Source organism: Sebastes umbrosus, chromosome 15 (genome assembly GCF_015220745.1).
Source record: "Sebastes umbrosus isolate fSebUmb1 chromosome 15, fSebUmb1.pri, whole genome shotgun sequence".
Lineage (NCBI taxonomy): Eukaryota > Metazoa > Chordata > Actinopteri > Perciformes > Sebastidae > Sebastes > Sebastes umbrosus.
This window is the reverse complement of record NC_051283.1, coordinates 12,906,534-12,933,997: the sequence shown is the minus strand read 5'-3', so window position 1 is coordinate 12,933,997 and position 27,464 is coordinate 12,906,534. Positions and strand designations below refer to the sequence as shown.

Sequence of the window (27,464 nt, the reverse complement as noted above, 5' to 3'; positions counted from 1 at the left end):
AGTTGAATTAAAAACGAATTAAAATACAATATTAGCTACCTGTTAAAATGCAGCAGCCTCTCAGGGCGCAGGAGGATGTGTCCGTATGGCCGAAGAAGATGACGGTGTCCATGAACTTCTCCGCTTCCTGGATCTGTGGTCGTGTGTGGTGGAGACGCAGCTGACAGCCAGGTGGAGGAGAGGTGAGTGGAAAAAACCTTTTTGCATTTGTGTTGTTGCTTTTACATTCGTTCGAAACTACTTTATAGTTGTTTTTTGTATCTCTTTGTAATTGTTTTGCACCTCTCTGGAGTTGTCTTGCATCTTAGTTGGCTCTGTTTTGCATCTTCTTGGAGTTGTATTGCATCTCTTTAAAGTTACCTTGCATCTCTGGTGCTGTTTTGCATCTCTGTAGTTGTTTTTCATGGCTTTGTAATTGTTTTGCATCTCTCTGTACTTGTCTTGCATCACTTTGTAGTTGTTTTGCATCTCTTTGGTGCTGTTCTGCATCAGTTTGGAGTTGTATTGCATCTCTTTGTAGTTGTTTTACATCTCTCTGTTGTTGTTTTGCATTGCTTTGCAGTTGTTTTGCATCATCCTGGAGTTGTTTTACTTCTCTCTGTTGTTGTTTTGCATCTCTTTGTAGTTGTTTTTCATGGCTTTGTAATTGTTTTGCATCTCTCTGTACTTGTCTTGCATCACTTTGTAGTTGTTTTGCATCTCTTTGGTGCTGTTCTGCATCAGTTTGTAATTGTTTTGCATCTCTCTGTACTTGTCTTGCATCACTTTGTAGTTGTTTTGCATCTCTTTGGTGCTGTTCTGCATCAGTTTGGAGTTGTATTGCATCTCTTTGTAGTTGTTTTACATCTCTCTGTTGTTGTTTTGCATTGCTTTGCAGTTGTTTTGCATCATCCTGGAATTGTTTTACATCTCTCTGTTGTTGTTTTGCATCGCTTAGTAGTTGTTTTGCATCTCAGAGTTGTTTTGCATGGCTTTGTAATTGTTTTGTATCTCAGAGCTGTTTTGCATCGTTTTGGAGTTGTTTTGCATCTCTCTGTAGTTGTTATGCAAAGCTCTGTAGTTGTTTCGAATCTCGCTGTAGTTGTTTTGCATCTCTGGTGCTGTTTTGCATCTCTGTAGTTGTTTTTCATGGCTTTGTAATTGTTTTGCATCTCTATGCAAAGTGATGTCTTGCATCACTTTGTAGTTGTTTTGCATCTCTTTGGTGCTGTTTTACATCGCTTTGGAGTTATTTGGAGCTGTTCTGCATCAGTTTGGAGTTGTATTGCATCTCTTTGTAGTTGTCTTGCATCTGTTGTTGTTTTGCATCATCCTGGAGTTGTTTTACTTCTCTCTGTTGTGGTTTTGCATCTCTTTGTAGTTGTTTTACATCTCTCTGTTGTTGTTTTGCATCACTTAGTAGTTGTTTTGCATCTCAGAGTTGTTTTGCATCGCTTTGTAATTGTTTTGCATCTCAGAGCTATTTTGCATCTCTGAGTTGTTTTTCATCGCTTTGTAGTTGTTTTGCATCTCAGAGTTGTTATGCAAAGCTTTGTAGTTGTTTCGCATCTCGCTGGAGTTGTTTTGCATCTTGAAGTTGTTCTGCATCAGTTTGGAGTTGTCTTGCATCTGTAGTTATTTTGCATCTCTTTTTAGTTGTCTTGCATTGTTTTGCATCTCCATAGTTTTTTTGCAAGGTGACTGAGAAGGGTCGAGTGAATGCAAAAGTCACAACACAAAGGAAGTTGACTATGCAACGGGCCAACTATTATTGCCGGTAGCAATCCATGTAGAAAGCGTTTCTAGAAGCGTTTGACGTGCGTCTCATTGAACAGATACGCATCCATTTTATTAACCGTATCAATCCACACTTCTCTTCAAGTCTATTTTTGTCACGTTTAGTGAAGCGTAATCTGAACACAAATATCCCGCTGTATATATCCCGCTGTGTATGTGTTTTGAATTTATTAACCATATTGATCAAGACTCCCAGTCTGTCTGTGAGCTCGCCTGTTTCACTACAGACAGATTCCCCTCGCTCTCTATGATGGCTGGGGAAATAAAAAAACCTGTTGATTTCTTCCCATGGAGCCATGGCTGTAGTCAGCTATGACGTCAGGACCTCATTAATTATTTCCTAAAAAGCCCACTGTCTCTCTTCATCTGCATGACGTGAAACTAAGGCTGCACAATTAATCGAATACTAATCGCGATCACGATTTGGGCTTCCCACAATGAAATGAACATGATTGACTACGATATTGACGTTTAAAATGCGCGCTCCGAATCAATCGCTTTCTAAACTAACAGCTAGAGATGCGTCAATCAGCAGCCGATTGGAGTCTTATGTCAGATTTTTCTGCCGGTCACACACACATGTGCAGCCACCATATGATGGTTTTATGTCGGTTCACAGCGACAGTCAGTAACGTCACACACACTAAACATTATGTCAGCGTGGAAGCTCTGTGCACTTTGCGTCTGACTGCACAGTCACGTTCACTGCAGCAATTTTACACACAAAAAATATAATTGTTGATATATGCACAGTAGTAGAAGATATTATTGAAACTATGACTCTGTTTTGCAATTCTTTAATGCTATATGATGTCTTGAATTTCTACAATCGATGATGATAATTTCAACAGCTGCGGTGTGCTCTATAACCGACCATGAATATCGGTAGCATACTGTCCGGCCCTCATCTATGCTCCAGGGGTTTAGACAGCACTGATGAAATAGCCTATTGAGCAGAATTTGATTTTAGTTGGTTTATCTTTTACAGTTGAAAAAGGTGCTTATGGAGTATGGCTCACTAGCACAACCACAAATAACACTGGTTTGAATATTTATGATAAAGTAGATCTGGCCTGCACTGAATTGTTTTGTGGTGAAGTTAACATTTGTGTGGGCAATAAGCTATAATGGTAAGATTCGTGCCTGATCAGAAGTGTTTCTGTTGGTGTCGTTTTTCCACCTTCCGATGAAGGGCAGCGCATAGCTGCTTCCCTAAACTTTGTCTTCTAATACAGTGCATATATCATCATTTAGTTTTCAGATACATTTTGTGTGTAAAATCGCTGCAGTGAACACGACTGTGCAGTCAGATGCAAAGTGCACTGAGCGCACTGGAGACCCCCTCGGCTGTCACACACTCTGCTGTCTGTTTCAAGCGGTTTCACATCATTCAGATGCAGAGATACACTAGGTTTTGTAGCAACTCATAACATAAATAACTGCGCATAATATAATAATTAAAATGTAATAAAAGCTCATAATGTAATAACCTTTACAGAGATGATGCTGAATTCAATATACTGGTAATTTTTAGCATGTTAAATACATAATTATTCCAGGTACTGTAATTTTGTGCTGATCCAAGCAGCAAACCATTTTAGGTAACAATCTACAAAACGTTAGACAACCTCAAGCTGGTCTCAATGTAGTCATTCAGTGACTGACCACAATATAATTGCTTTAAATGATCTACTCCATTTGAGTCATGTAAAACTAGAGGGTCCCTATGCTTTAAGAAGACAAGCAGAGTACTCTTTTTTTTTTTTTTAATTATTACATTATTCAACTTTTTGTGCTGATTATTACATTTTCTTTACTACAATATGTGCGGTTATTATGTTATGAGTTGCTACAGGCTTTTTAAAACTCAGAAATGAGTCAGCATTTTATCACTTCTGGTTCCCTCCTCTGGAAATCAATGCGTTTTTGCATTAGACGCCTGATTTAAGGTCTGTGGTCAACACAACCTTCAGAGACTTTAATGTTTTGTTCTACAATATAAAATGTGTCAGTAAATACCCCACTTGTGAATATTTGAAGCTTTTATGTGTTTTAAAAAAGGTGGTTGCTAACAAGTGTCTAAATTCCGTTGTGTTCTGGCTTTTGCATTTGTTTGACCCTTCTCAGCCACTGTAGTTTTGCGTGTCTTTGTAGTAGTAGTAATGTATGTTTGCATCTCTTTGGTGCTGTTTTGAATCTCTTTGTGGTAGGATTGTGTTTCTCTCTTTGTAGTAGTTCATATTTCTTGTTGGGAAGTCAGTCAGTCACTTCAAATAGAGGCCTGCTTGACTCTGATGGTGTGTCCATCAACTCTCCAGCTTGTGTATATGTTACATGAATTATTGATACTATTAAAGACTTAGAAAAGGAGAAATGAAAAGGAGCTGAAAGAGACCTATTTCCATTTTCTGACATGATACAGAAGAGCATTAGGTTTTATAAAAGGTTCTTCTTTATTGGTTTGGGTTGACCTGAACAGCAAAACCCTCTTTACAGATGATTATATAAAGAACAATAAATAGCTTTTATTGATGACAATAAATCGGTCATTAAATAGCTGACACCCTGTGGAAAGTTGACAGTGGCATAGGAAGCACATTCGGTTCTCATTCGTCTTGAGAAAAGTTATTTCTGTCGAAACTTTTTTATTACTCACTGAATTTATTAACACAGTATTTTTTGTTGGTGCATATCGTAACCCATTCCTTTTTCTCTACATAATAATCAACACACATTTACAAAGATTTACAGCACTGCATTGTGGGAGATGGGAGTGCCCATCGGGATATGCTGTTGCCAGGCAACAAGAGGACGAGATCAAGCTAGTCGTTAGTTTCTAAAATGAGACTTTGGGAAGAAAGCGGGGATTGGGAGGGGAGGGGAGGGCAATGTACACGAGGTAAATCAGGGTTTTCACTAAAGCTTACAGATAAGATACTACATTTTACAATACAGTACAGTACGGAGTGTCAATTTCAATCATTTATTGGTCCTTTTTGTACACTTTTAAGGCAGCGGGTGTGATGTTGCAAAGAGGGGCAGGGCGTTTAAACTTAAAAAACACGTCTCAAATGAAATATTGCATATGTAAAACTATTTAAAGTGACCACGCCGTAACAGAAAAAGCACCTTTCACCAGGCTTAGTTCTCAGCTCATAGTTACTGTGTTGGTGGGAGACAAGGAGATGCAATATAAATTTGTTCCTCTTTCACTGCTGGGATATTTGGATGGGACTGACACTGACATCATCCAAAAAAACACTAGAGAATTCAGAAAGATGTGGGTGGCTGTGAGCCGCTGTTGTCATGGTGATTTGGGGGATTAAGATCAGAGTATGTCCCACCAGTCAAAACATCAGGTTGTCAGTTTCAGGAGGGTGGCGCTACACCAGTCACTATTATTGTCCCCTAACCTTTGTTCTCGTTGTTGTCCTTACTTAGAAGAGTGGTGTGTCTCTCCTTCTTTCTCTCTCTCCCAGGTGTTTGTGAGCTGCTGATGGAGAGGCAGGTCTCTAAATATTGGGTCCTTTGATTGATCCCGCCTCCTGTAGTCTCGGGGAGGTGTACGCCGACGCAGCCAAGCACATCGCCGCCTCGCAATAGCCCGGAAGACCTGCCGAACCCGCCTTACCGGGACGACCGGCCTCTCCGGCTGATCCCTGAGGTCCTCTCTCGCCGTGCCTACCGTCCCGAGCCGCGCCATCAACACCAGGAGGACCTGCGGAGGGTGAGTTTTCAACATGAAATGGGGATTTTCACTGAATTTCAGGGTTCAAGATTGCACTTAAAGAGAAGAACACGACCTAAATTAAGAATTCCAATATGTTATCTCTATGGCTTAGGAAAGTTTGATTAATATCTGTGAACAAGAGCTCCCCTTTCTCAAAGCCAGAAACCAGCAGACTGTTGCACCAGCTGTACATAAGTTCTCTCCTAAGTTAGGGTGTAAAGTCCACATGAAACGATATGTTAAAACTAGTCAGTTTGATCCTAAAGCTGCGTCAATGTTTTGTTTTTACAACAGACACATAAGGTTCATCTTAGTTACTCTGGTGTTAAATCCACACTAACCAAAATATAGTCGCAGAAAATTACATTTTCGCAATCTGTGTCCGATCTGTGAAAAGCACTATACTTGATGCAGTTTAGCAAAGAGGCTAACGGCTAAAAACAGCTAACATTAATCACCAAATAACAAAAAGGTACGTAAACTAGGACAGTGCTTTATGATTAGGTAATAATTATCCAACCTTAATCTTGGATCTTAATTACTTTTATCAAGTTTTATCAAACTTTGAATCCTTATTTTTTAAAGGTGCTATATAAATAAAGTTATTATTAATCTACAGCTAACATGCAAAATAACAACAATGACATCGAGTGGTGAAACCGTCAACTACAACATAGGGTAATTTAATATAACGGTAAAGTTATTGGGCAGATTGAATTGTAATGTTCTAACTAACATATCATGATAGCATACACTGGCAAACTGTTATGAATTCGTAGTTGTTGATTAGAAAGTTATCTAAGCCGATATATTTTCTCATCAATGTGGCACAGGGGATATTTATATGTAATTGCCCACTTACCATATGTGTTATTTTATGTGTCGTTAAGTTATGCACTTTTACACATCGCTGACATAACGATAGTGCGACTAATCGTGTCGTGTTACACTTGAATTGAATCACCAACCAAGTTTTGAAGCTATCCTGAAGCAAAATAATAGTCCCTGACATACTCGCAGGGAAGGACCGAAGCCCCGTTTCTGTCCGTGTTATATTGCAAATCTGCTGCCAGCAGGTAAATAATCCTCTGTGTCCGCTCGTGGAAAACAAAAATGTGATGTATATATCAGTCATTATGAACGGCCAAGGGGTAATCTATCACGGAGCTTGTTGCCGAAGCCAGTATAATTTGCTTCTTCTCATCCAACAAAGTTATCCCACCCTTTCAAAACAATGCGCCATGCCAACCGCTATTTTACGCTATTTAAACTCCAACTTAAGTTAGACGTAGTCTAGTTTGAACTTACGCATAGCTGGTGCAACCCAGTGCTGAGAAGTTAGTCTCAAACTTGTGATGTCATAGGGTATAAAGTATGGAGCTGCTTCATTGACAATAAATGGGAGACTGATTTTTTTTTTATACCCAAATAAACTTTATTTTATTGTAGTGTTCTCAGTTGTGAAACAGAAAATGTACCCATATACTGAGATCATTCCCCTGGGGGCTCTCAGTGTCATCTAGAACATCTCTCCCAATTCATTGTCCACACTTTATACCCTATGACATCCTAAATTTGAATTTTAGCACTCTATTTTTTGGACTTTGGGAGGGAGTAGTTCATGTTTACTAATATTTTTTTGGACTGTGTTAGACCATAGGAATAACACAAATGAATTTTGAAAATGGGTGTAGTTCCCCTTTAGGTTGATGTTGAGTTTATCTCTCTTAACTCCCACTCTGGACTTGGATTACACATGTGTACTGTACGTATGCATATATTTAAAATTGTGTGCACAGGGGAGTGTGTTTTCCACTGTTTGAATTAGTGTGTACTGTTGCAATGCTATTACATTCTCATTCAACAGCATCTGTTAAATGACTGGAGTTAATGATGCTTTTAAAATGCCTCTGAGCAGCCTCTCCTGTGGCAGGAGCTGTAATGCATTCAGTCCTTCAGTTTCTCAGGCCCTTGTTCAGACCTGGCATTAACACGAGTCCTGGGTGATCCAGTCACAAGTGGACAGCTCTAAGTACAGGTGTGAACGCACTCGAGACCTGATAGCTCAGACCCAGTAGCGCCAAGACCGAAAAGTGGCTGATGGTGTGGTTTAGTGGCATGAGCCGGACCCTGGAGGGGTGTGCTGCTCCATTGAAAATGTTAGGCCATTGTCAGTCCAGCACCTGCTCCCGGTATTTTTTTTTCTGTATATATTAACAACACAGCGCCGTAAATATATAAAGTAATTTGATACTTGCCAATGTGTCCTGAGGCCAATAATAGAGCTAGGCTAAGCTGACATGGATATTGTTAGCCCAACCACCGTAGCCAGTCTGACTAATTGATAACAGAAATTTAGAGCAATCTAACCAAATAATACTTTTATTATTGAACGTGCCAAAAATAATACAATCACACATTAATAAAACTACATGTGGCAGAACATCAACCAGGCATACGTATGGCATATTATTTATTATTCAGCATAAATACTTTAAATGAGTAATGTTAACCGGTTATCATCGTGGCATGAGCGGTTTCTACCGGCATATAGATATGATAGACGTCGGGGTATTTCCTACCTATAATCTATCATTAGATAGTCTGACGATGTGTGTTTTTATGTGTTGATTACACCTGATTGTTTTACTGTAAATACTAGTATTGGCTTGAGTCTGCAGAGGCAAGTACAGTATATAGTCACTTCACAGCCTCTCACTGTTCCCTGCAACAGCACATGCTCTTTTGTACTGACAAATATGATTGGCATAAACAACGGGGTATCTTCAGATAGTCTTAACGTGTGCCTGTGTATGTATGTATAAGCTAAAGTTTTACTGTAAATTCCAACACTGGCTTGAGTATGGACAATGGTTCTGAAAATTTCGTACTGACTTACTTATGAATACCGGCTATTGTATATTGTTCCTGGCATGTGTCTATTGCAACTGTAGGCCGCATCTTGAATGAAGTAGTTCTACTGGTTAATTAATACAGGGTCACACCTGGAGTGGGATCACACTGGGAGCAGGGTTTCACCTGGATCTTGGTGGTCTCCGGTATTGTGGCTGCATCTGCTGCCATCCCTAATTAACTACGTCTGTATGAGGGACTACCAATGCTAACGAGGGATTTCCAGCATCTAGTGACAATGTGGCAGCCTGGAGAATAACACTTCTCAATCACTGCCAAAGACATCAAGAGCTCCCAGCAGGAGGATATTACTACTGATATTACGTCACAACGTCTGCTGTATTTGCATATATAACGGGGAAGTGAGATCCAATCACAAGTGGTCACTCAAGACGCATGTGGAGGTGTGAACAGACGTACTTAGAGCTGTCCACTTGTGATCTGATCACCCAAGACGCATGTTAATGCCAGGTCTGAACAGGGCCTTATTGCACAAACCTCTTTTTTTCAGTTATGGGAGGCTTCCGCTCTTACCTTGTATTCCTGGGGGTCCCGGTGCTCCTGGATGAGGTTTACCAGGATCTCCTCTATCTCCCTTTGCCCCTCTCTTTCCTGGGGAACACAACAGAGGATGGGCTCAGATGTAGAAAAAAAACAAACAAACTACAATTTCTACTATGTATTCATCACATTTCTACCTTTAAGTCCTGTGTTTCCAATCTGTCCATGTCCTCCTATCATGCCAGGAATACCACGGGCACCAGGTAAACCATGTGGACCCTGAGGACCAGCTGACCCCGGAGGTCCAGGGGGCCCGGGAGGTCCCATTACACCCGCTCCACCGAGCACAGCCCTCTTGGCGCTCACCGCCACCGCAGCCAGCCTCTCTGTAACAGAGGCAGCATCATCACTTTTGATTAAATTACCTTTGATGATGGCCGACTGATTGCTCAGGAGATGAAAGTAGCTTCGGGGAAATGAGCTAATCTAATCTCCCCTATGGACATCAAAGGTGAATATTCAGGTCTAGACGCTCACCCTGCAACATCTTCAACACCACTTCAATAATATGCTGGTCAGATGCATCGCGTCCCTGGAGAGAAGAGGAGGATTCTGGGCATTACAAAAGAGACGGCAAACGTCCAAGTATATCTTCCATGCATCATAAACTGGACTCACTTCTGATCCCTGAATGCCTGGCATGCCAGGTACTCCTCGCTCTCCATTGAGTCCCCTAGGACCTGGCAGTCCTGATGGTCCCTGGTCTCCGGGTTTACCAGGGTCTCCAGTGGGTCCGTTGTGTCCCGAGTCACCCTGAATTCCTTGCTGCAAAGAGAGGAGCATCACGGGAGAGTAAAGAAAGATGCCGATGAAAATTCATGGTTAAAAGTAAAAAGGAAATTCTAAAAAAGGGAACAAATGGAAGGAAAGAATCAGATTTCCTCACCTGTCCTTTGGGGCCGGGTTCACCAGACAAACCCTGTCACAGCAAACACAGAGACTTTGTCATTTTCACATTCATCACTTCCATCTATCATACCCGCCCCAGAGACACTCATTGAGCAATAATTCAAGAATGAATATTGTAAATGAATGTCTAAAAAATGCTGCTTCAAAGAGCCAACGTGCATCATCGCTTCACTGTCATGTAAATAGCTCATTTGCCATCTGGACTATTATGGGGATTTGCATGCAAATACAAAAACAGACTTCCTCTTCGTCTTAACTTCTGTACGGCTATGACATTTTCTGCTATATATCACTTTTGCTTTGATGCCTTTCGGAGCCAAATGTTTAAACCCCTCTTATCTAAAGCCTGCGAGTTCTGGGATTTTGTAGATTCAGAGACTTTTGTGGTTCTTTATAACAAAAAAAAGTTTTGAAACAGCTTTAGGTACCGCAGTAATGATTTTTACCTTTTCACCTTTCTCGCCAGCCAATCCCTCAACACCGGGGTCACCCTAAAAGCGACAGAGAGGAAAAAGATAAAAAAAAGGGTTGAGAGAGAAGGATGACTGTAGAACACATTTGTCAGCATTGGAGCTGAAATACAACAATAAAGTGTCTGACAATCCGGTTTTAAAAACTGCTACTCACATCGTCTCCCTTTGACCCGACTTTTCCTTGGAAGCCCTGGAAAGAAAGATGGTTTTGGTACATATAAATATGGTTACATCTACATTATAATATCCTTCAAAAATCACAAGAACTAAATGTTGATTCAAGCCAGTGACACCGCAGATCACAAAGTAAGAAAGATGTAGTCGCATCTCTAAAACACAGAAGATGAGGATGCTCAGATTATCATTTATATTGCTTATTTATATTGCCTGCCTCATTCAGTGATTTACTGTGGATTGGTGTGACTTTTATTCATGGGTAAACACTGCCCCCAATGGACAAGTCTGGGTAACTAAATCATTATGTGTGAGTGTTTGAACGTAGGCAATGATGCACATGTTTTTACAAAGCAATATACTGTATGTTCATGTACACACCTTGTCTCCCTTGGTTCCACTAAGACCCTGGGCGCCTGGGATACCGATTGGTCCTCTCTCTCCTTTGCCTCCCTGTTAAGACAAATTAAAATTTATATAGGAAAGTATAGTTGTAGATGAGCTAAAAAACAAAAGCAAAGAAGCAACTTACAGGTTTGCCGACCACTCCCAGAGGCCCAACTGCTCCCCGCTGGCCTCTGTCACCCTGTAGAAGACAGTTAACGTGAGTAGTAGCCTTCACAGTTGCAGTTTTTAGTAGAGCTGTTCCAATAACAGAATCGGAAATGCGTCCGGTACTGTCCAAGATTCGGTATCAGCGAGTACACCAGTCTATGCACCGATTTGATACCATAATTTATTAACCCAGAAAAACAAATCAACTTGTTTAACTGGAAATCTATTGTTCTTTTGTTGCTTCAAAACAGTAGCCATCACTGTGCTGTCGCCCTGGATGTATCATGGCTGCCTCTGGCAACTACTGTTTTAGACTAGCGAAGGAGAACTGATTGTAGGTAGTTCCGTCACGTGACAATAGCAAACAAAAACAGTGTGGTGCTAGTGAAGAGTGTAGCGGTAGTAAGAGCAAGGAACATGTCAGCCATTTGACTATATTTCACAAATAGAACAAGTGAAACGCTGATATATACAATATGTAACGCTTCTGTTTTGAGGGGTGGCAGGACCCTAGTAGGGTTTTGTGAATATTGCACCCTGCAGGACAAATTAGCACACAGGCTGTCCACTGAAGAGACAGCTAAGAGAATACACAATTGTTATTTATTCCTAGCTTCACTTATTTATGTTCTTTGTAACTAAATAATAAAATAAAGTTCTATTGCATTCATTCTCTGTATGTATTTGTTTATGTTTTTTTAAGGGTTTAACCTGAGCCAGGCCGTACAACAAAGATAGGGATCATATCACATCCTTACATGATCAATAGTAAACAGCTGTTAAATAATAATAATAATACCTATATATGTTTTATCACGCTGGTATCGGATCGGTTCTCGGTATAGGCCGATACCACGCGTTCAGGTATCGGGACATGTCTAGTATTTAGTGCCTTCATGTGATAATTCTGGATTTGTACCTTGGGTCCAGGAACTCCTTCCATACCAGCCTCACCAGGAAGACCAGGCTCGCCCTAGGAGGAAGTGCAATTATTCACCCTACTGCACAATATAAGAACACAATTGGAATACCTGAAGAATAATATATTTTGTTCATATGTTTTACCAGAGGTCCAGAGGCACCAGACATGCCAGCATGACCCCGAGGTCCAGGCTCGCCCTAACAATGGAAGAATAATGATGAGAGAAAGGTACATATTAAAAAATGGGGAAAAAAAGGTAGTAAAGGTCAATATAACATATAATATAAAAAGGCTTACCTTAACTCCAGCTCCACCTTTTGACCCTGGGCTGCCAGGCAATCCCTGCAGACAGAATTAACAAGACTGAGGAAAACTCTTCAAAAAGGGGGGAAAAAAAGTATCTTTACTTTGTTTTCTGAGTGTGGTATACAATTTATTTCATATTAGTGCTGTCAATCGATTCAAATATTTAATCGCAATTAGTCACACATTTTTTATATTCAAAATGTACCTTAAAGGGAGATTTGTCAGGTATTTAATACTCTTATCAACATGGGAGGGAGCCAGTATGCTGCTTTATGCAATTGTGTGCATGTGATTATCATAAAGTGGGCCTGTCTGTACAAAGGAGACTCATGGGTACCCATAGAACACATTTTCATTCACATATCTTGAGGTCAGAGGTCAAAATGAAATGTCAGTTTTTCCTTGCCAAAATTTAGCATAACTTTTGAGCGTTATTTAGCCTCCTTCGTGACTATAATGACATAGTTGGTACCAATGGATTCCTTAGGTTTTCTAGTTGCGTAAGATGCCAGTGTCTTGCGTTAATGTGTTAAAGAAATGAATGGCGTTGACATGTTATCATCGCGTTAACTTTCACAGCCATATTTCATATATTTGAAATACAGAGAGTGAACCTGAAACTGGTGATGAATGGGGATATTAGTACTTGGGTGGTAATAGTGCTGATGCCTGATATAATAATAACTTTGAAAATAGGCCGAGTTGCAGTGTCAGCTAGCGGCGTACACCTTGCAGCAGTGACTCTGTGTGTGTGTGATGGTATATCACAGTAGGCATAGAGCAGGGTAAGCTACGGTGTGTTTGCAGCAGCGTTAGTGTCACTGCAATGACCACACAGCAAAGTGTGCATCTCATGCTCCATTACCCCTTAGTCAGAACGACGTACACAAACGCAACCCCACACACAAACGCAACTTCACACACACCGAGTATACCCACTGGTCTGATTGTGATAAATCACTCGCGGTGGGAGGGAGAATGCTATTTCAAGGTGGTTTAAATTCTAAAACAGCGTGGGTCAGAGGGTCACTGTTACCTGGATGAGTGCCCAGAAAACAAAAAATACCAAAATTTACAGGCTGCTTCCCGCTTGTCTGTGTTCTGGCTTTGTTGCACGGAGGTGGAGAACAGATTGACCCCCCCTACGTGGTCTGAGTGACAATTAGCCTCTACAGACGGGGCTTATTTGCATGTGCAACACTGAAGGATCACTCACCGCTGCTCCCTGAGGACCAGGAGGACCAGGCATCCCGGACTGGCCAGGGCCGCCCTGCAGAACAGGAAAAAAAAAAAGAACAGAAGAAAGAATGAATGGCCATCTTTTTACTGTGATTGAAGTTTCTCATCATTCTATGACAGCTGGCAACTCCTTACCTTGATTCCAGGAACACCAGGTGTGCCATCTTTTCCATCAATACCCGGCAGACCCTTAAAAAAAAAAGCAAGGTAGATGAGTCAGTCCATTTGGCACACTCTCCGAAACACTGCCGCAACTGTGTTAGTGCACAAAGAAAAAGTGCGTTCACTCACATTCTCTCCCTTTTTGCCAACCGCGCCCTGTGGGCCCTGGATACCTCGGCTGCCCTGCAGAAGATAACCGAAACCAGCGTCAGTGTATTTTGAAATGCACATCAGGATCACTGCTCCCATTCAAATTCTGAGAAATGTGTTTTTTTTGTCGTGCTTTGTCAATAAACTTCAAGAGAAAACACGGAGGAGAGTCACCTACTTTGTCTCCCTTGTCTCCTGCCTCTCCCGGTGGTCCCTTGGGTCCCTCCTCACCCTGCAAAAACAACAGAGAGAGACTTAGAGTAGCTAAGGTGTACTGTTGGTACAATATGAGTAGTCACGTCTGTGTGTGTGTGTGTTCTTACAGGAGGCCCAGGTATTCCTACAGGTCCGTTGATGCCCTTGTAACCACGAGGCCCCTACGGGAAAACCAAAAAAGTGGCATCAATCACTTGAGATCAGGGAGGATGCTAAGTCACGGCAGGCGTACTATTCATTGTGATAAAGGGGTAATTAGCGCTTAACTCACTCCACTAATGGGAGCTACACAGAGAAGCCAGCCACTCTTGCTTTGGCACTAAGCCGGGGCGCGCTAACTTGGCTAACGCGGCTAATGTTAACAGTAAGACGGATGGCTACAGCGGATCATTAACTACAGATGGAGGCACCGTGGACCCAGACAACCCCAACTCATTAGAGGAGGGGAGAGATTTGTGTTAGCATCATTTCCATATGTCCCCATTGCTGGTAATGGATGATGTTTGTATAGTGGGGGCAGGTTCCGGCTGTGCCTCCTTCGGTGCTCGTCTAAGAATGGGAACAAGCCTCGTACCCAAAGAGAAAAGAGGACACAAAAGTTATTTAGGTGGTACTCACTGCTTCCCCTTTAGGACCCATCATTCCTGGATAACCTCTCAGACCCATCGGACCCTTAGAAGGAAGCAAAGGGAAAAACACGGTGAGACGTAGAGCAAATGCTACATCGTTAATGTTCTGTCAAATCTAGATAATACCATGTGAAAAAAACAACATTAGACTGAGTTTATAACTTCTCAAAGAGGCTAAGAAAAGTTGAATTGTCAGCCTACCGGAGGTCCTGGGATGCCCTGTTCACCAGAGAAGCCCACCTCTCCCATGGGACCCTGGTGGAGGAAAGGAAAAAAAGGACAGAGCTAATTAGTTATTATCTTTCTGTGCTGCTCTCTTGGATTTTTGGCTCCATGTCCACAGAGTTTGACCCAAGAAACTCTGAGCCGGACAGAACATCCAGTTGGAAAAAATGTTGCTTGTTAAAAATCGATCTCCAGCTAGTCAGCCAGCCTGTCAAACACCTACCATGAGCTAGTCAAATAACCATCATCAGGTGGTTGTGGAAGTTAAACCAGTTAAAAAAACAGCTTTTGATGGTTTATCTGTGTTATTATAGGAATAGTTTGACATTTTGGGAAATGCACTTTTTTTTTTTTGCTGAGAGTTAGATGAGGAGATCTCTGATGTCTGTTTCATTAGTATGGAGATGGAGACAGGTGGTGCTTAGCTTAGATTAGCATAAATAACTGAAGCTGGGGGTTTAACAACAACATAAGAAATAAGCCAACCGACTCTTTTAGAGCTCACTAATTTACACTTAAAGGGACTGTTTGTAAGAATCAGTGTGACACCTGTGGCTGTTAAGTAAACGAAAGTCAGCGTCCTGTTGCTCGCGCTTGCGCTCGCTCTACATAGACATCAACGAGCATCGCTCAAAACAGTGAGGCGACACACGTCAGCTAAAACCACAATATCACTCTATATTTCAGCTGCTTGGCAGTAATGTTAGCTGACCAGACAAAGGTTTCTCCATGAATCAATACTGATCCTAGTGTTGGCTTTTCCTGCTTCAGCCTCCCAACCGCGGTCGGAGGAAACAGGGGAGACACCGGAGTTTTGGTCGGAGACGACAACGTTTCTCGCTGCGGAGCCCCCGTCACTTCACAAGACACGGGAAACCTCTGTAGTCTGCATTTATTCCTTCAAAAACATCCACTGTACATTCACTAGATATTCTCAGAGCTAAACTAACTCTTCTGCAGTGTGTAGTGTGCACACATGCACGTGAGAGTGGAGCGAAAGAGCGAGATCGAGCGCCATGTGTGAGTGAAGGCAAGCAGGCAGAGGAGCAGAGTACAGCAGAGACAAAACTACGGTCTCCCCCGCATCCTCCAACCGCGGCCTACACTGTTTTGCAAGACGTGCTTCACTAGATATAACTTTGTGGTTTTGGTGCTTCCGTGTAGTTTGTGTTGGAGTCTCGTCTGAACAGCGTAGCCACAAGCGAGCGCGCATGGGACACCGACCCGCAATGATTTGTACGTGTAAGAAGTTACAAACAGTCCCTTTAAAAATTACAAGTTTGTTGTTTTCATAGATAATATGTACTGTAACTATTTCTTGGCCATGCCCGTGACTTCCTGGAGACTTGTTGTGAGGTAGCCAAACAACCAGCTGAAACTCCAGGAAGACAGTGCACCGTTTGCCAAGAAATAGTTACAGCAACAACTTGTGGTTTTTAAATTCATGTTTGTGTACAAATTTAATAGTGTTGTGTGGCTCGATCCGGTATGCGCACCGGATGTTTTTTTCATTGCACACACAGACAGCGGAACCGTGAGGAGATATTCGCTGAATTTGACAAAAAGTGTATTGGATTAGAATCACTGACTCCACCTTTAAGAACAAATACAACACTGATATTATGAGTAGGGCTGTCAATCAATTAAAATATTTAATCACGATTAATCGCATGATTGTCCAGAGGTAATCGCAATTAATCACACATTTTTTTATCTGTTTAAAATGTACCTTAAATGGAGAATTCTCAAATATTTAATACTCTAAACACGGGCGTGGGCAAATATGCTGCTTTATGCAAATTAATGTAAAGTATATATTTATTATTGGAAATCAGTTAACACAAAACTGACAAATATTGTCCAGAAACCCTCACAGGTACTGCATTTAGCATGAACAAATATGTTCAAATCATAACATGGCAAACTCAAGCGCAACAGCTGTCAGTGTACTGACTTGCCCAAAATTTAGCACAACTTTGGAGCTAGTATGACATCGTTGGTACCGATTGATTCCTTAGGTTTTTCTTGTTTCGTACGATACCAGTATCTTCACTCTAGCTTCAAAACTGAGCCCGCTACTACCCATAAATCGCAAGTTGCGTTAATGCGTTCAAGAATTTAGTGGCGTTAAAATGAATTTGCATTAATGCCCTAATTCTGAGCTAATCTTATTGGTCTACCAGCATCAGTGATCTCATTTACTATCCTCACCAGCGTCATTATCATGCCTGTCCAGTATAAGACCAATAAAATCCATCACAAACATAGCTCGAGGTCAGTTTTAGCTGGTCTAGTTCTATTTTTCAGCAGTCTCAAAATAAACGTGATACTGATCTTGCTCACTAACCTACTTGTATTTCATCACAGTCATAAGCAATATAGCAAATAGGAAAAAAAAGCACATTCGTCATAGACGGTATCTGTGTTTTAGCTTTAACAGCTCGTACTGGCCGTCTTTAAGAAGAAGAAACGAGAGAGAAGCACCACTGTGCAACCTTGAGTCAAGGCAGATCTTCTAAAGATACTGGTTCTGACTTGGAAGGAGCGGAAACGTGGTGAGTTCGGTGTTGTTGAGCGCTCCTTGTGTGGGAAGATCAGAGTCTAATTCCTGGGGCCTGGCTAGTAGAGCCCACTGTGCGCTCATTAGCTGTGCTTAATACAGCGAGGTGAGAGGGGCTGCGCGAACCCCGACTCGCTCATCCTCCCCTTCATGTACCTGGCTCCTCACCACCCCTTTCATCTGGCATCGCTGCATGCTGACTGCGGGGCCCGGGCCAGGCCTGACTAATCGCAGCCAGATTAGTGCCAGTCATGTGCCTCTGGGGGGCTTCATTAGAGCTAATCCTCGCCCCTGCTGGTCCTGAATGGTGGGCGAGTGTGCGGCATGTGCACGTACGGGTGTTTGAGTGCATGTGTGTGTTCCAGCAGAGATCGTGCAGCTCACCGATTTTCCTATGAAGCCAGGCTCTCCGAGAACTCCGGCACGTCCTTTGTGTCCCTGGAGGGCAACAATCAGTCAGTAGGGGTGTCACGACAATTTTGCAACGCGACATAAACATTGATGCTGAATGAGCTTAATCCTTCAGGATGACTTGAAACACTCACCTTGACTCCCTGCAGTCCCTGGGGGCCTTTAGGTCCTGCTGGACAGTTAAGAGGACACTGTTCTCGAGAAAAGGAAAACATATAGATTATGAAAAAGTGATGTCAAAACAGATCTGTGAGAAAGTGTATGTCATTAAATCTTACCTGGAAGTCTGCACTTCCCTCTTCTCCACCAATAAACTTCCCCGGAGGACCCTAGATGGATGGATAGAGAGGTAGAGATGGATGAAGGTAGTCACCTGGTCACAGTTGCTTCTGCTCCCATGAGCTGAGCCAGCACACTCTCTCTTTCTCTCTGATCTATCTATTCCTCCCTCCATCTTTTCCTTCTCTCTGTTTATAGATTGAGTTAGGAAGCAAAGTATCTGTACAGGGGCTGATGTATTCCTGCTACAGTCAGATGAGACAGCCCACTGATCTAATGGGGGTTTATTTACCCTAGGACAGCACTAAAGCTAAACAAATACACTCCCTGGGACGGGAACATCACTCTCAATGAAGACACACCCCTTCCTTGGAACCACTCAGAGAGATGCACACAGGAGACGGCATACACCGCTGGAAAATAGATTTGAAAGTGTACTGCTCAAAACTGTTTATAGTGTTTCAGCACTCGCTGTCTGTTGGAACCTGTACGAGCAGCAGGCAGCTGTGGCTGTGCTAGCTGCTTTGGTATCACACAGTGCACTCTAAAAAGCATGTTAATTGCTGCTGGTTTTTGCAGAACAGATCGCACTTCAACGTAGGATTAGTTGATGCAATGTTGAGTTCGTCTTTGCTTTACTTTTACACTGTGATCTCATTCAATAATGTAAGTTAACGGCTATTAGATTGATGTAACTACATGCTTGATTGAGCCCTTCTGGTAGCTCTTTTATCTATTTTACAGCTGATGTCACCAAGCTCACTGAAAAAAACTCTCTTCAGATATGAAATGATTTAATGTGACATCATTTCTGTGGATGAAGTTTGAGTTTATCCAAGTGGCACAGTTTTATTCATCAGTTTTATCCATCAGCCAAAAAGATATGTTACATGCCGGCCGATACGACAAGAAATTACAGCAAAGATATGCCGAAGATTATGTTTAAAGTATCGCTTTTAACGTAATCTTTGGCATAATGGGTTACATTACAGCACAGATATGACAACAATTATGTTTAAAGTCACTTTAAAGGTAATCTTTTGCATATCCTGTGCTGTAATTTAAATCTATAAATACATAAATTATAAATAAACTAATAAAACAAAACATTTAGAAATATTAATATAATATAAAATAATACATAATATAAACATAACATAATATTAAAATATATATATATAAATATAAAATTTATAAACAGTAGCATAGTTTGTCCACCAGCGGGAAATTACAAGTTTATTTGTATTAAAAAAATTAAGGGATCTTTATCAAAATTATGTATGTTATGTTTTTAAAAAAAAGCCGCCAATTTATGGTTTTCAGATTTCACAAACTCTCAAATATCGATATCAGTGTTGCTATTGCTATTGTTGCTGATGCTAATTACCCTGTTATTTTTATAACCCAACCAACTGTGTTTGCAATGTGCAATGTGCTCTATGTACAGAGGATGATCCTGTTATTTCATCCATCCCCACTTCAACAACCTGATACTCAATAGCACTCCAACCTATTGATGTCAGGTTTTCCAAAAGGCATTTTACCACCAACATCAGAGAGATGGGAGATGGATAAGATATTTCCTGGACACTTACTGGCTTGCCAGGAGGTCCAGGAAGTCCTGAAGGTCCAGCTGATCCCATGATACCCTAAAAACAGAACAAATAAGCTGTGAATAAGAATGTATAAGCCTTTTTATGAGATGTTTATAAGTCATGAAGGCAGTATAATAAACTGAATCTGGTGTCCTACCTTTGGTCCAGATGTTCCAATTTCACCTGGAAGACCAATTGGCCCTGCAGCGCCCTAGACAGAGAGAGACACAGAGCAAAAAAAATAAAAAAACAATGCCTACCAGCAGTAACACAATGATTCCCAACACCTCAAAGCCATTAAGTGATAAAGGCATCAAGTGTTACACCATGTGAGCTACTTACAGCCAGTCCTGGAAGGCCGGGTCCCTGCGAGGACACAAACGGGTGAGGGGGTTAAACTACTGTATGACAAGTGGAACCAATCCGTCAAAGTATCAATTAACATTTGCAAAAAGCCAATTAATAACGGCGGCAGTAATTCAGTGATGCTTGTGTACAGTGTCAGAGTGCAGCGTCAACAGTGCTCCAGAAGAACAAAGACAACAGAACACAATCAGTTTATGTTTGCTGTGTCTTCTGCTTGGAATTAATTATAAACAAAGTAATTAAGTAAGTAAGCCTTCTCGGAGGAAGAACAGCCCACAGGGCTCCTCGCTCCTGTCGGAGGCAGCTGGGTGTACGAGAACAGCCCTCAGACAGGACGCCTGTTAATGCTAAACAAGGGATTTAACTAATAGTGTTGCATTCAAGCATGACATTGGATGACTCTGAACTTAATGTCTGAATATATAGGAGGATGTTTGATAGATGGATACGGAGCACCACCTAGTGGTATTAGACTGTGTTACAGATGGTGTTGCTGGTATATTGGCCTCGCATTTAATGATTATATGGTCCATAAAATGCGGATCATTGATGGCACCTTTCTTCTTTATTAAGGATGGTGTAAAAATGAGGCTCATGTCGGCTGTAGACGGCATATGCCACATCTGGGTAAACTAAATACGAAAAGGGGGCACAGCTGGTCAGGCATTCAGGCATGAAGAAAAAGGGACTCGGGAGGTTGCCTTATGAGACCGGCTGGGTTACAATATGTTTGTTAGGAAACCGACTAGGCATTAGACAATGTCTAATTCAGCCCGTCATAACTCATTTTCATAAGTATCGCGACAGCCTTATGAGATGTTATCTAATTAGTCACAATGTACCTTACATGTATATAATTATTTACTCAAGTACTGCACTCTAGTACAATTTTGAGGTAATTGTATTGTAGTGAAAATTTCCATTTTTATGCCACTTGACTACATTTCAGATTGAAATATTGAACTTTTTACTCCACTAGATGTATCTCGCAATTACAATTTACTTTTCATAATTTACGCTAAAAAAAAATAAAAAAAAAATGAGCTCATAAAATACAATGCATTACAAATTAAACCTGTGGTTCCCAACCGTTTTGGCTTGTGACCACTTAAATAAAAGCAGTGTCTAGTTGGAGCTCTTTGTCATGTTTTAAGGCGCTTTCACAAGCCGCAGTCCGTTTGGCGAGTCAGAATCAGAGGGAAATTGATACTTTTGGCTCATATTTAGCTTAGTTTGGTTCAGTTTCACAGTGCGCATATTAAAGCTAATGAATAACATAATGTGCTGAGGGGTGCTGTATAAAGGATTGAATTTATCTTTTTCGTCTCGAGAGCTGCTACTTCTATACAGGGAATAGCGGACTTTGAAATCTTGCTGTCAAAGTTTTTTTTTCACTTTGGCTCTGCGTAGTTTATCTCAAATGACTTTTTCTGTATGTTCTCTTTGGCTCAGATGTCAAACAAACATCAGTCAGTCCTCTCCCACTTATCTTAACCTGTCATTTACCTGTGTCCATGTCAACAAATGCCAACGCAAGCAGCCTGTGTTTTGGTCTGCACCAGGGGTTGAACCGCAACAGAGTTTGATTAAAACGGACTAAATGTTGTGAAAGCGCCCTTATATGTCTTAAGAGTTGTTGGCAGTTGCGTAAAACAGAGACTACTACGATTCAAATGGTTTTGTTTAAATACATGTTAAATGTTCAGTGCCCAAAAAGGCAAATTTATCAAATATTTCACAGAAAAGCAAATATTAGAAAAATGTCCAAAAAATGAATATAATTCTGTAAAGCAGAATGTTTTCTTCTTCTGACACCCAGTAGATCATCTTGTGACTCGACCCGACGCCCAGGTTGGGAACCGCTGAACTAAACTAACTGTATATAAAGTAGTTAAAACTAGCTTCACCTTGACCAGCTACAACAGTAAAATGCTACTTATGCATTGATAGATCAGTAACATCTAATAAATGTAACATTATTACATTACATTAATAACATGTCACTCAAACAGCACTTTTTTCAGTACCTTTGACACTTTTTAATATGATGTGCTGACATTGTTCTAATGGTACTTTTACTTAAAGGAGCAGTATGTAGGATCTGGCAGTATCTAGCAGTGAGGTTGCAGATTGCGGGTGCCAAGCTAGTAGAAGAAGCTACGGTGGCTGACGCAAAAAAACACGTATGAACCTCTCTAGAGCCAGTTGTTGTAAGAGTAGCGTAGGTCAGTTGGAGCACAGTCGGTGCTTAGAGAGTGTGTGTACAAGGGAAGTGAGTGGTGAAGCAAGAGAGAGAGAACACGGCGTCGACTGGAGCGAGTAACGTATATACAGTATAAACGGGCTCATTCTAAGTTAACGAAAAACACAATGATTCTTATTTTCAGATGATTATACACTTAGGAAAACATACTTATTAATATTATATTTAATTTCTGCTAATAGAGCCCCCTAACTCTTACAAACTGGTCCTTTAAGCAAAGAATCAGAGTAATTTTCCACCACATACAGTATAAGATATTTATTAAAAACACATTCGATATTCACTAATCATACTTTATGGTAGCAAAAAGGTGATAGACAATAAATAGTTTACTTACAGGAGGTCCAGGTTCTCCAGTTGGTCCAGATTGACCCTACAGACAACAACAATATAACTTTAGTAGTGACATGCCAGGATCTTGCACAAATGGATTGAGGACAAAATACTCAAATAATTATTCTTTTGTAAGCAGGGCTTAATTGTCATGCTCATCATCACTATGACAAGATGATGGGAACATGAGCCAGAAATATGAAAGTTTAGGTTTTTCCACAGAAACTGCATTTGTTGTTCTGTTTTCAGGTGGAGGTTTAAACACTTGCCTTCGGCCCAGGGCTCCCAATAGGACCTCGATCACCCTTTGCTCCGATCAAACCCTGGAGACGGACAGAAAGACATGTTGACAGGCTGATATGCTACACATATACGTATATATAGAGGTCAAAATAGTGAGGAAGGAAAAACATTGAAGAAGTTGAATAGGAAATGATCAGTTAGCACACTGTGTTTTCCTCAGGCTACATGGGACCTGGATTCACCTTACAATGGGGCTAATCACACATTTGATCGAAGCTGACACTGTTCTTGCAAGTAATTAGGAAACAAACCCGAGATTGAGATTCCAGGGCGGATTACTGGATAAATCTCTGAGGAATGCATGCGAGTATGTGTGTGTGTGTGATTCTGTTAGCATGTGACCGAGAGGCATTGACACTCAATTCACCTCCAACCGAGACTGAAGCTGCACCACAATTAAAGCAATATGAGGTAAATCAATGAGGAGCCCCAAAGCTATAAGATCATTTTAAACTCCTCCAACTCCTCATTTGCTAGAGATTTAATAGAAATCAGTAAGGGATAATGGGTTTGACATACATTATATTAACCTCATCAGATAGGAAATTCCTCATAATTTGTCCACAAAGCTTTTCATTCAGTCCCGCAGAGCACATTTCAATGACTGAAATGGTGACATAAGCTTTAATTACTAAATCCCTGTGTTGACAATAAACCAATACATCAGAGAAAAATTAGGAGCTAGCACATAGAGGGAACTTCTGAATGCTTTAATTTGAAAATAACTCAGCAAATGTACAGTAGCTTTATGTAGCTAAATTACCTTAGTTTAATTATAGATCTTTTTAAATGGAAAAAAAAAGCAGTGAGACATAAAATGCTTTGCTAATGACACATTTTTGATGACCTTTTTAATAAACTCATTTTTTATGCCCACCTTACTGACTTTATAAAGACTTAAAGGTACTCTATGGAGATTTATTTTAAATAATTTTGTTTACATTCAACATTTCACATCAAAACCCATTGTTGCATTCTTATCATTTAGGGCATGGTCACACATGCGCAAATTCAGGCGAGGTTTCGAACTGAACGTTCTCCAAAGCTGTACTCCACCCAAATGCGAATGTTTTTTCACCCCTTCCCTCGCATAGAATGGGAGTGTGACAGTGCCTTTATGAAACATTTTCTACCTCATAAAGCATTTGCAAAGCCAAATCTACCGAAAAATGGAGTAAGTGGACTTTGGAGTTTTAATTGTTTTGACAAACTACCACTTTCAAGTCCTAAATGTGCCGTGGTTGAAATCATAACAGTCAGTAAGCTCACATGTAAACAGTTCCTCTTAATGAAAAACTGAAGAAACTTCATTGGTGATGAGGACTGTGTGACACTATAGAAAGCTCAGGAAAATGCTAGTACTATAAGTGGACCTTGAGTTGGGAATATTCTGTCAAATCTGCAAAGCGATCTAAATTTGAGGGGGAAAAAAAACACCTCTCTAGTCATTACATCAATCCAAACTCATGCTGTATATGTCATACGTCATGCAGGTACAGGTGCAACTAGTGATAAAAACAACACAGGGACCCTCTCATCAAAGCATCAAAGTACTACAGGGTACCTTTAAAAGTTTGGTCTTATTATCTTTTAACATTGTTCTGCTTTTCATATTGTCATATTATTCATGGTGACCTACACTGACCCATTGCACAGCATCCCTTTAATTTGATGTTGATGAAGTATCCTAAAAAAGGGCTTCACTATTTTTCTTGCAGATTCGACTTTTACTATAGTAATAACTTGTGGCTCCAAACATCCTTAGAGACATTCAATTTAAAAAAAAAAAAAAAAAAAAAAAGATTTGTCTGTTTTTTCACAACAACTTCTGTTAAATCCTGTTTCATTTACACTGTTGCTGGGTCTCGCTATTCCTGTGGGATTGTTTTTTTTCGCATTTGTTTGCTCAAAGTTTTTTTCTTTTTCCTCTTTCAAGCTGATTTCACATTAAGCCTCTCAGAATGTTTCTTTAGGGAAACAGTTTTTAATTTAATTAGCATTTTCAAAGCCATTTTTTCCCTCTTTCTTGCAGTCGTTGCAGTCTCTCACTCTCTCTCTACTCAAACACACAACAAATACCAACAGACAGTTTACTTACATCAATGCCGTTCTCTCCTGCTGCTCCATCGGGACCTGAATCTCCCGGCTCTCCCTTTAGTCCCTACAATAAAAAAACACACAATTGTCGCAAACAAAAGTCTGGATAAATCGTTTCAACGTTTTAAAGTTGTGGTATTATAAAAATGTGACAAACAGTCCAGTAAAAACTTACTGGTGAACCAGGGGGCCCAGGTGGTCCTTTTTCTCCCTGCAGAGAGACAGAGAGGAGATGTTAACCTTTTTGATTTGGTATGTGTTCATGTAACAGAGCATGGGAATGGGGCATATAACGTGGCCTTTAAACCTCATTCATAAAACTCTTTAATTTTGCTCATATCTGTGTCCATCTATCACCACAGTGTCCTTCATCACTGATAAATCTGACAGCAGACAGCTGCTAATAAGCCCTGTCACAGGTTCTCACACAAATAAATTAGGTGCCTTTAACTAAAGTGAATCAAAGTTTGTCTTGACTGTTTTCGTGGCATTGTTTAGTATTGTTTTGTCTGTTAGACTGACATGTTATGTTGCCATCTTGGCCTTGCAAAAGAGGTTCTTCCAGGCAGACATACATGTTCCAAATCTCAACCAGTGTTGCTGTATCATTAAAAATTGCATGTCTACAGATGGGAACCATTTGCACCACTAAAACAAGCATATTGTGTCCATTTACTCTCCCACGTTAGCTTTGGGACAATAGAAATTATGATTATTACACCCAGCATTATTATTATTATTATTGTTAATATTATTATTTTAAGTTGAAGCACTTACTGAAAGTCAGCTTTAGACAGGTAAAATGTCTGTATTTATTAGGACTATGTTCTTGCTACTGTTCATTTTTTTTTTCGGAACGCTTTTAAGATCAATTGCTTGACAAGTATAAATGCTGTCAAGTTGAGTCCTAATGCAATTTGAGTAAAAATTACCCTTTGTTTAAAACTATATAAGAGGTGTTAACATGATTCAAATTGAAATGGGTTTCTGTTTATCATTATGAAATAGGTCTAGAGTATTTAGGTTGAAAAGGCTTAGAATACAAATAGTTCCAATGGCATCAAAGAGTAAGAGGGGGGTCCTTAGAAAAATTGTTTCCCCTATTAGGAGAACCTCTAGTGTAAACAACCTTTAGATGAAGTCTAGTAAGTGTTTCTACTAAGACTGGATTCTCCATCAAGTTAACATCCCACCTTTCCTGTGGCCCACTAGGGGAAAGCCATAGTGTAGAAAGTGGAGGGCAGGCTACACCTTCCAGTTTGGACCAGGTAACAACAATGCTCTTTTTCTTTGCAGTGGTAGGTGTTAATATACTAACTGCATAAATACATATTCATATTATGAAGGTAATACAGTAAAGGTTAAGATCATAGACTTGCTTTAATAGTTCAACACATTAGCTGGTCTAAACTAATCAAATATCTAAATCACATCTGATTCTGGATCATGGAACAAACCGGGGGGCTTTACAGGCCGTTTGTGTCCTGCTCCACCAGCCCAGCAGCCTCCACTTCCAACATATTTCTACAGCCTGTTGTGTATTTAACCCTGAGAATATCTCAAATGTATCACATTACTGTGACACAAACTCAGGATTGAGGTAAAGGTCCCCTTCTCAAAGACCCCTCTCTCTGCTGGGAACAGAGCTCTTTTGTGCCGCTGTGTTTTCATTGGCAGTGCCCTCTGCTGGTAAGACTCCAGTACTGCAGAGCAGCACATGGTTTGGTATTTCTCCAGCACAATGATGGTCTTTGTGACAAAACCTGCTGGGGCAAACCTGTGTGGATACTCACATCAATGCCATCTGATCCAGGGGTGCCAGATGGGCCTGCTGGGCCGGCCTGGCCCTGAGGTCCAGGTGGACCCCTCTGAAACACAGGCAGAAAGACATTTTAAACAACAGGAAATCCCAATGAATTCTCATAGTACTGTGCAAATATTACAACAATATTATAAACTGTAAAACCCTGTATCAGCAGGAATATCATGGTGACACTTAAAGAGGTAGTACGAGTACATTAAAAAGTAAAAAATATATATATAAATAACACATAAATTAATAAATAGTAAAACAATTTCAAAGAACTTGTCATGTGATGAAGGATAGACCTATATCAAATTGGTCAATTCAAGGCAGGTTACTGCAATTTGTCCATTGTAATTAAAGTATCACAAGAAAAAACACCAAAAAAAGGAACCAAAATATGGAAACATTGGATAATATTGAATAAAATTGGTGTAGGAGACGGGTAAAAACAAAGGGATGAGGAGGAATGTGGAAGGAGGGGTCATGAGACTGGCACTGTTTACCCCTACA

General features: G+C 40.6%; 1 protein-coding gene across 2 annotated transcripts in view; it reads right to left on the bottom strand.

Annotated features, from left to right (window-relative positions):
• Nucleotides 1-4,210: 4,210 nt before the first annotated feature.
• col9a2 (procollagen, type IX, alpha 2) overlaps nt 4,211-27,464 on the bottom strand; it is a 150,834-nt gene continuing 127,580 nt past the window's right edge. The window contains exons 4-34 of one of the 2 annotated variants that reach the window (XM_037795526.1): nt 26,941-27,015; nt 25,323-25,358; nt 25,149-25,211; nt 23,017-23,070; nt 22,752-22,787; nt 20,128-20,151; nt 19,943-19,996; nt 19,786-19,839; nt 18,190-18,240; nt 18,046-18,102; nt 17,885-17,938; nt 14,917-14,970; nt 14,705-14,758; nt 14,194-14,247; nt 14,049-14,102; nt 13,850-13,903; nt 13,694-13,747; nt 13,536-13,589; nt 12,311-12,355; nt 12,157-12,210; nt 12,011-12,064; nt 11,069-11,122; nt 10,918-10,989; nt 10,517-10,552; nt 10,336-10,380; nt 9,867-9,899; nt 9,599-9,745; nt 9,458-9,512; nt 9,118-9,306; nt 8,954-9,031; nt 4,211-5,494 (exon numbers count right to left, since the gene is read on the bottom strand). In XM_037795526.1, the coding sequence (XP_037651454.1) occupies nt 5,289-5,494; nt 8,954-9,031; nt 9,118-9,306; nt 9,458-9,512; nt 9,599-9,745; nt 9,867-9,899; nt 10,336-10,380; nt 10,517-10,552; nt 10,918-10,989; nt 11,069-11,122; nt 12,011-12,064; nt 12,157-12,210; nt 12,311-12,355; nt 13,536-13,589; nt 13,694-13,747; nt 13,850-13,903; nt 14,049-14,102; nt 14,194-14,247; nt 14,705-14,758; nt 14,917-14,970; nt 17,885-17,938; nt 18,046-18,102; nt 18,190-18,240; nt 19,786-19,839; nt 19,943-19,996; nt 20,128-20,151; nt 22,752-22,787; nt 23,017-23,070; nt 25,149-25,211; nt 25,323-25,358; nt 26,941-27,015 (2,004 nt within the window). In that variant the 3' untranslated portion in view covers nt 4,211-5,288. The remainder of the gene's footprint in view (nt 5,495-8,953; nt 9,032-9,117; nt 9,307-9,457; nt 9,513-9,598; nt 9,746-9,866; nt 9,900-10,335; nt 10,381-10,516; nt 10,553-10,917; nt 10,990-11,068; nt 11,123-12,010; nt 12,065-12,156; nt 12,211-12,310; nt 12,356-13,535; nt 13,590-13,693; nt 13,748-13,849; nt 13,904-14,048; nt 14,103-14,193; nt 14,248-14,704; nt 14,759-14,916; nt 14,971-17,884; nt 17,939-18,045; nt 18,103-18,189; nt 18,241-19,785; nt 19,840-19,942; nt 19,997-20,127; nt 20,152-22,751; nt 22,788-23,016; nt 23,071-25,148; nt 25,212-25,322; nt 25,359-26,940; nt 27,016-27,464) is intronic. The other variant, XM_037795525.1, reaches the window with a different exon arrangement.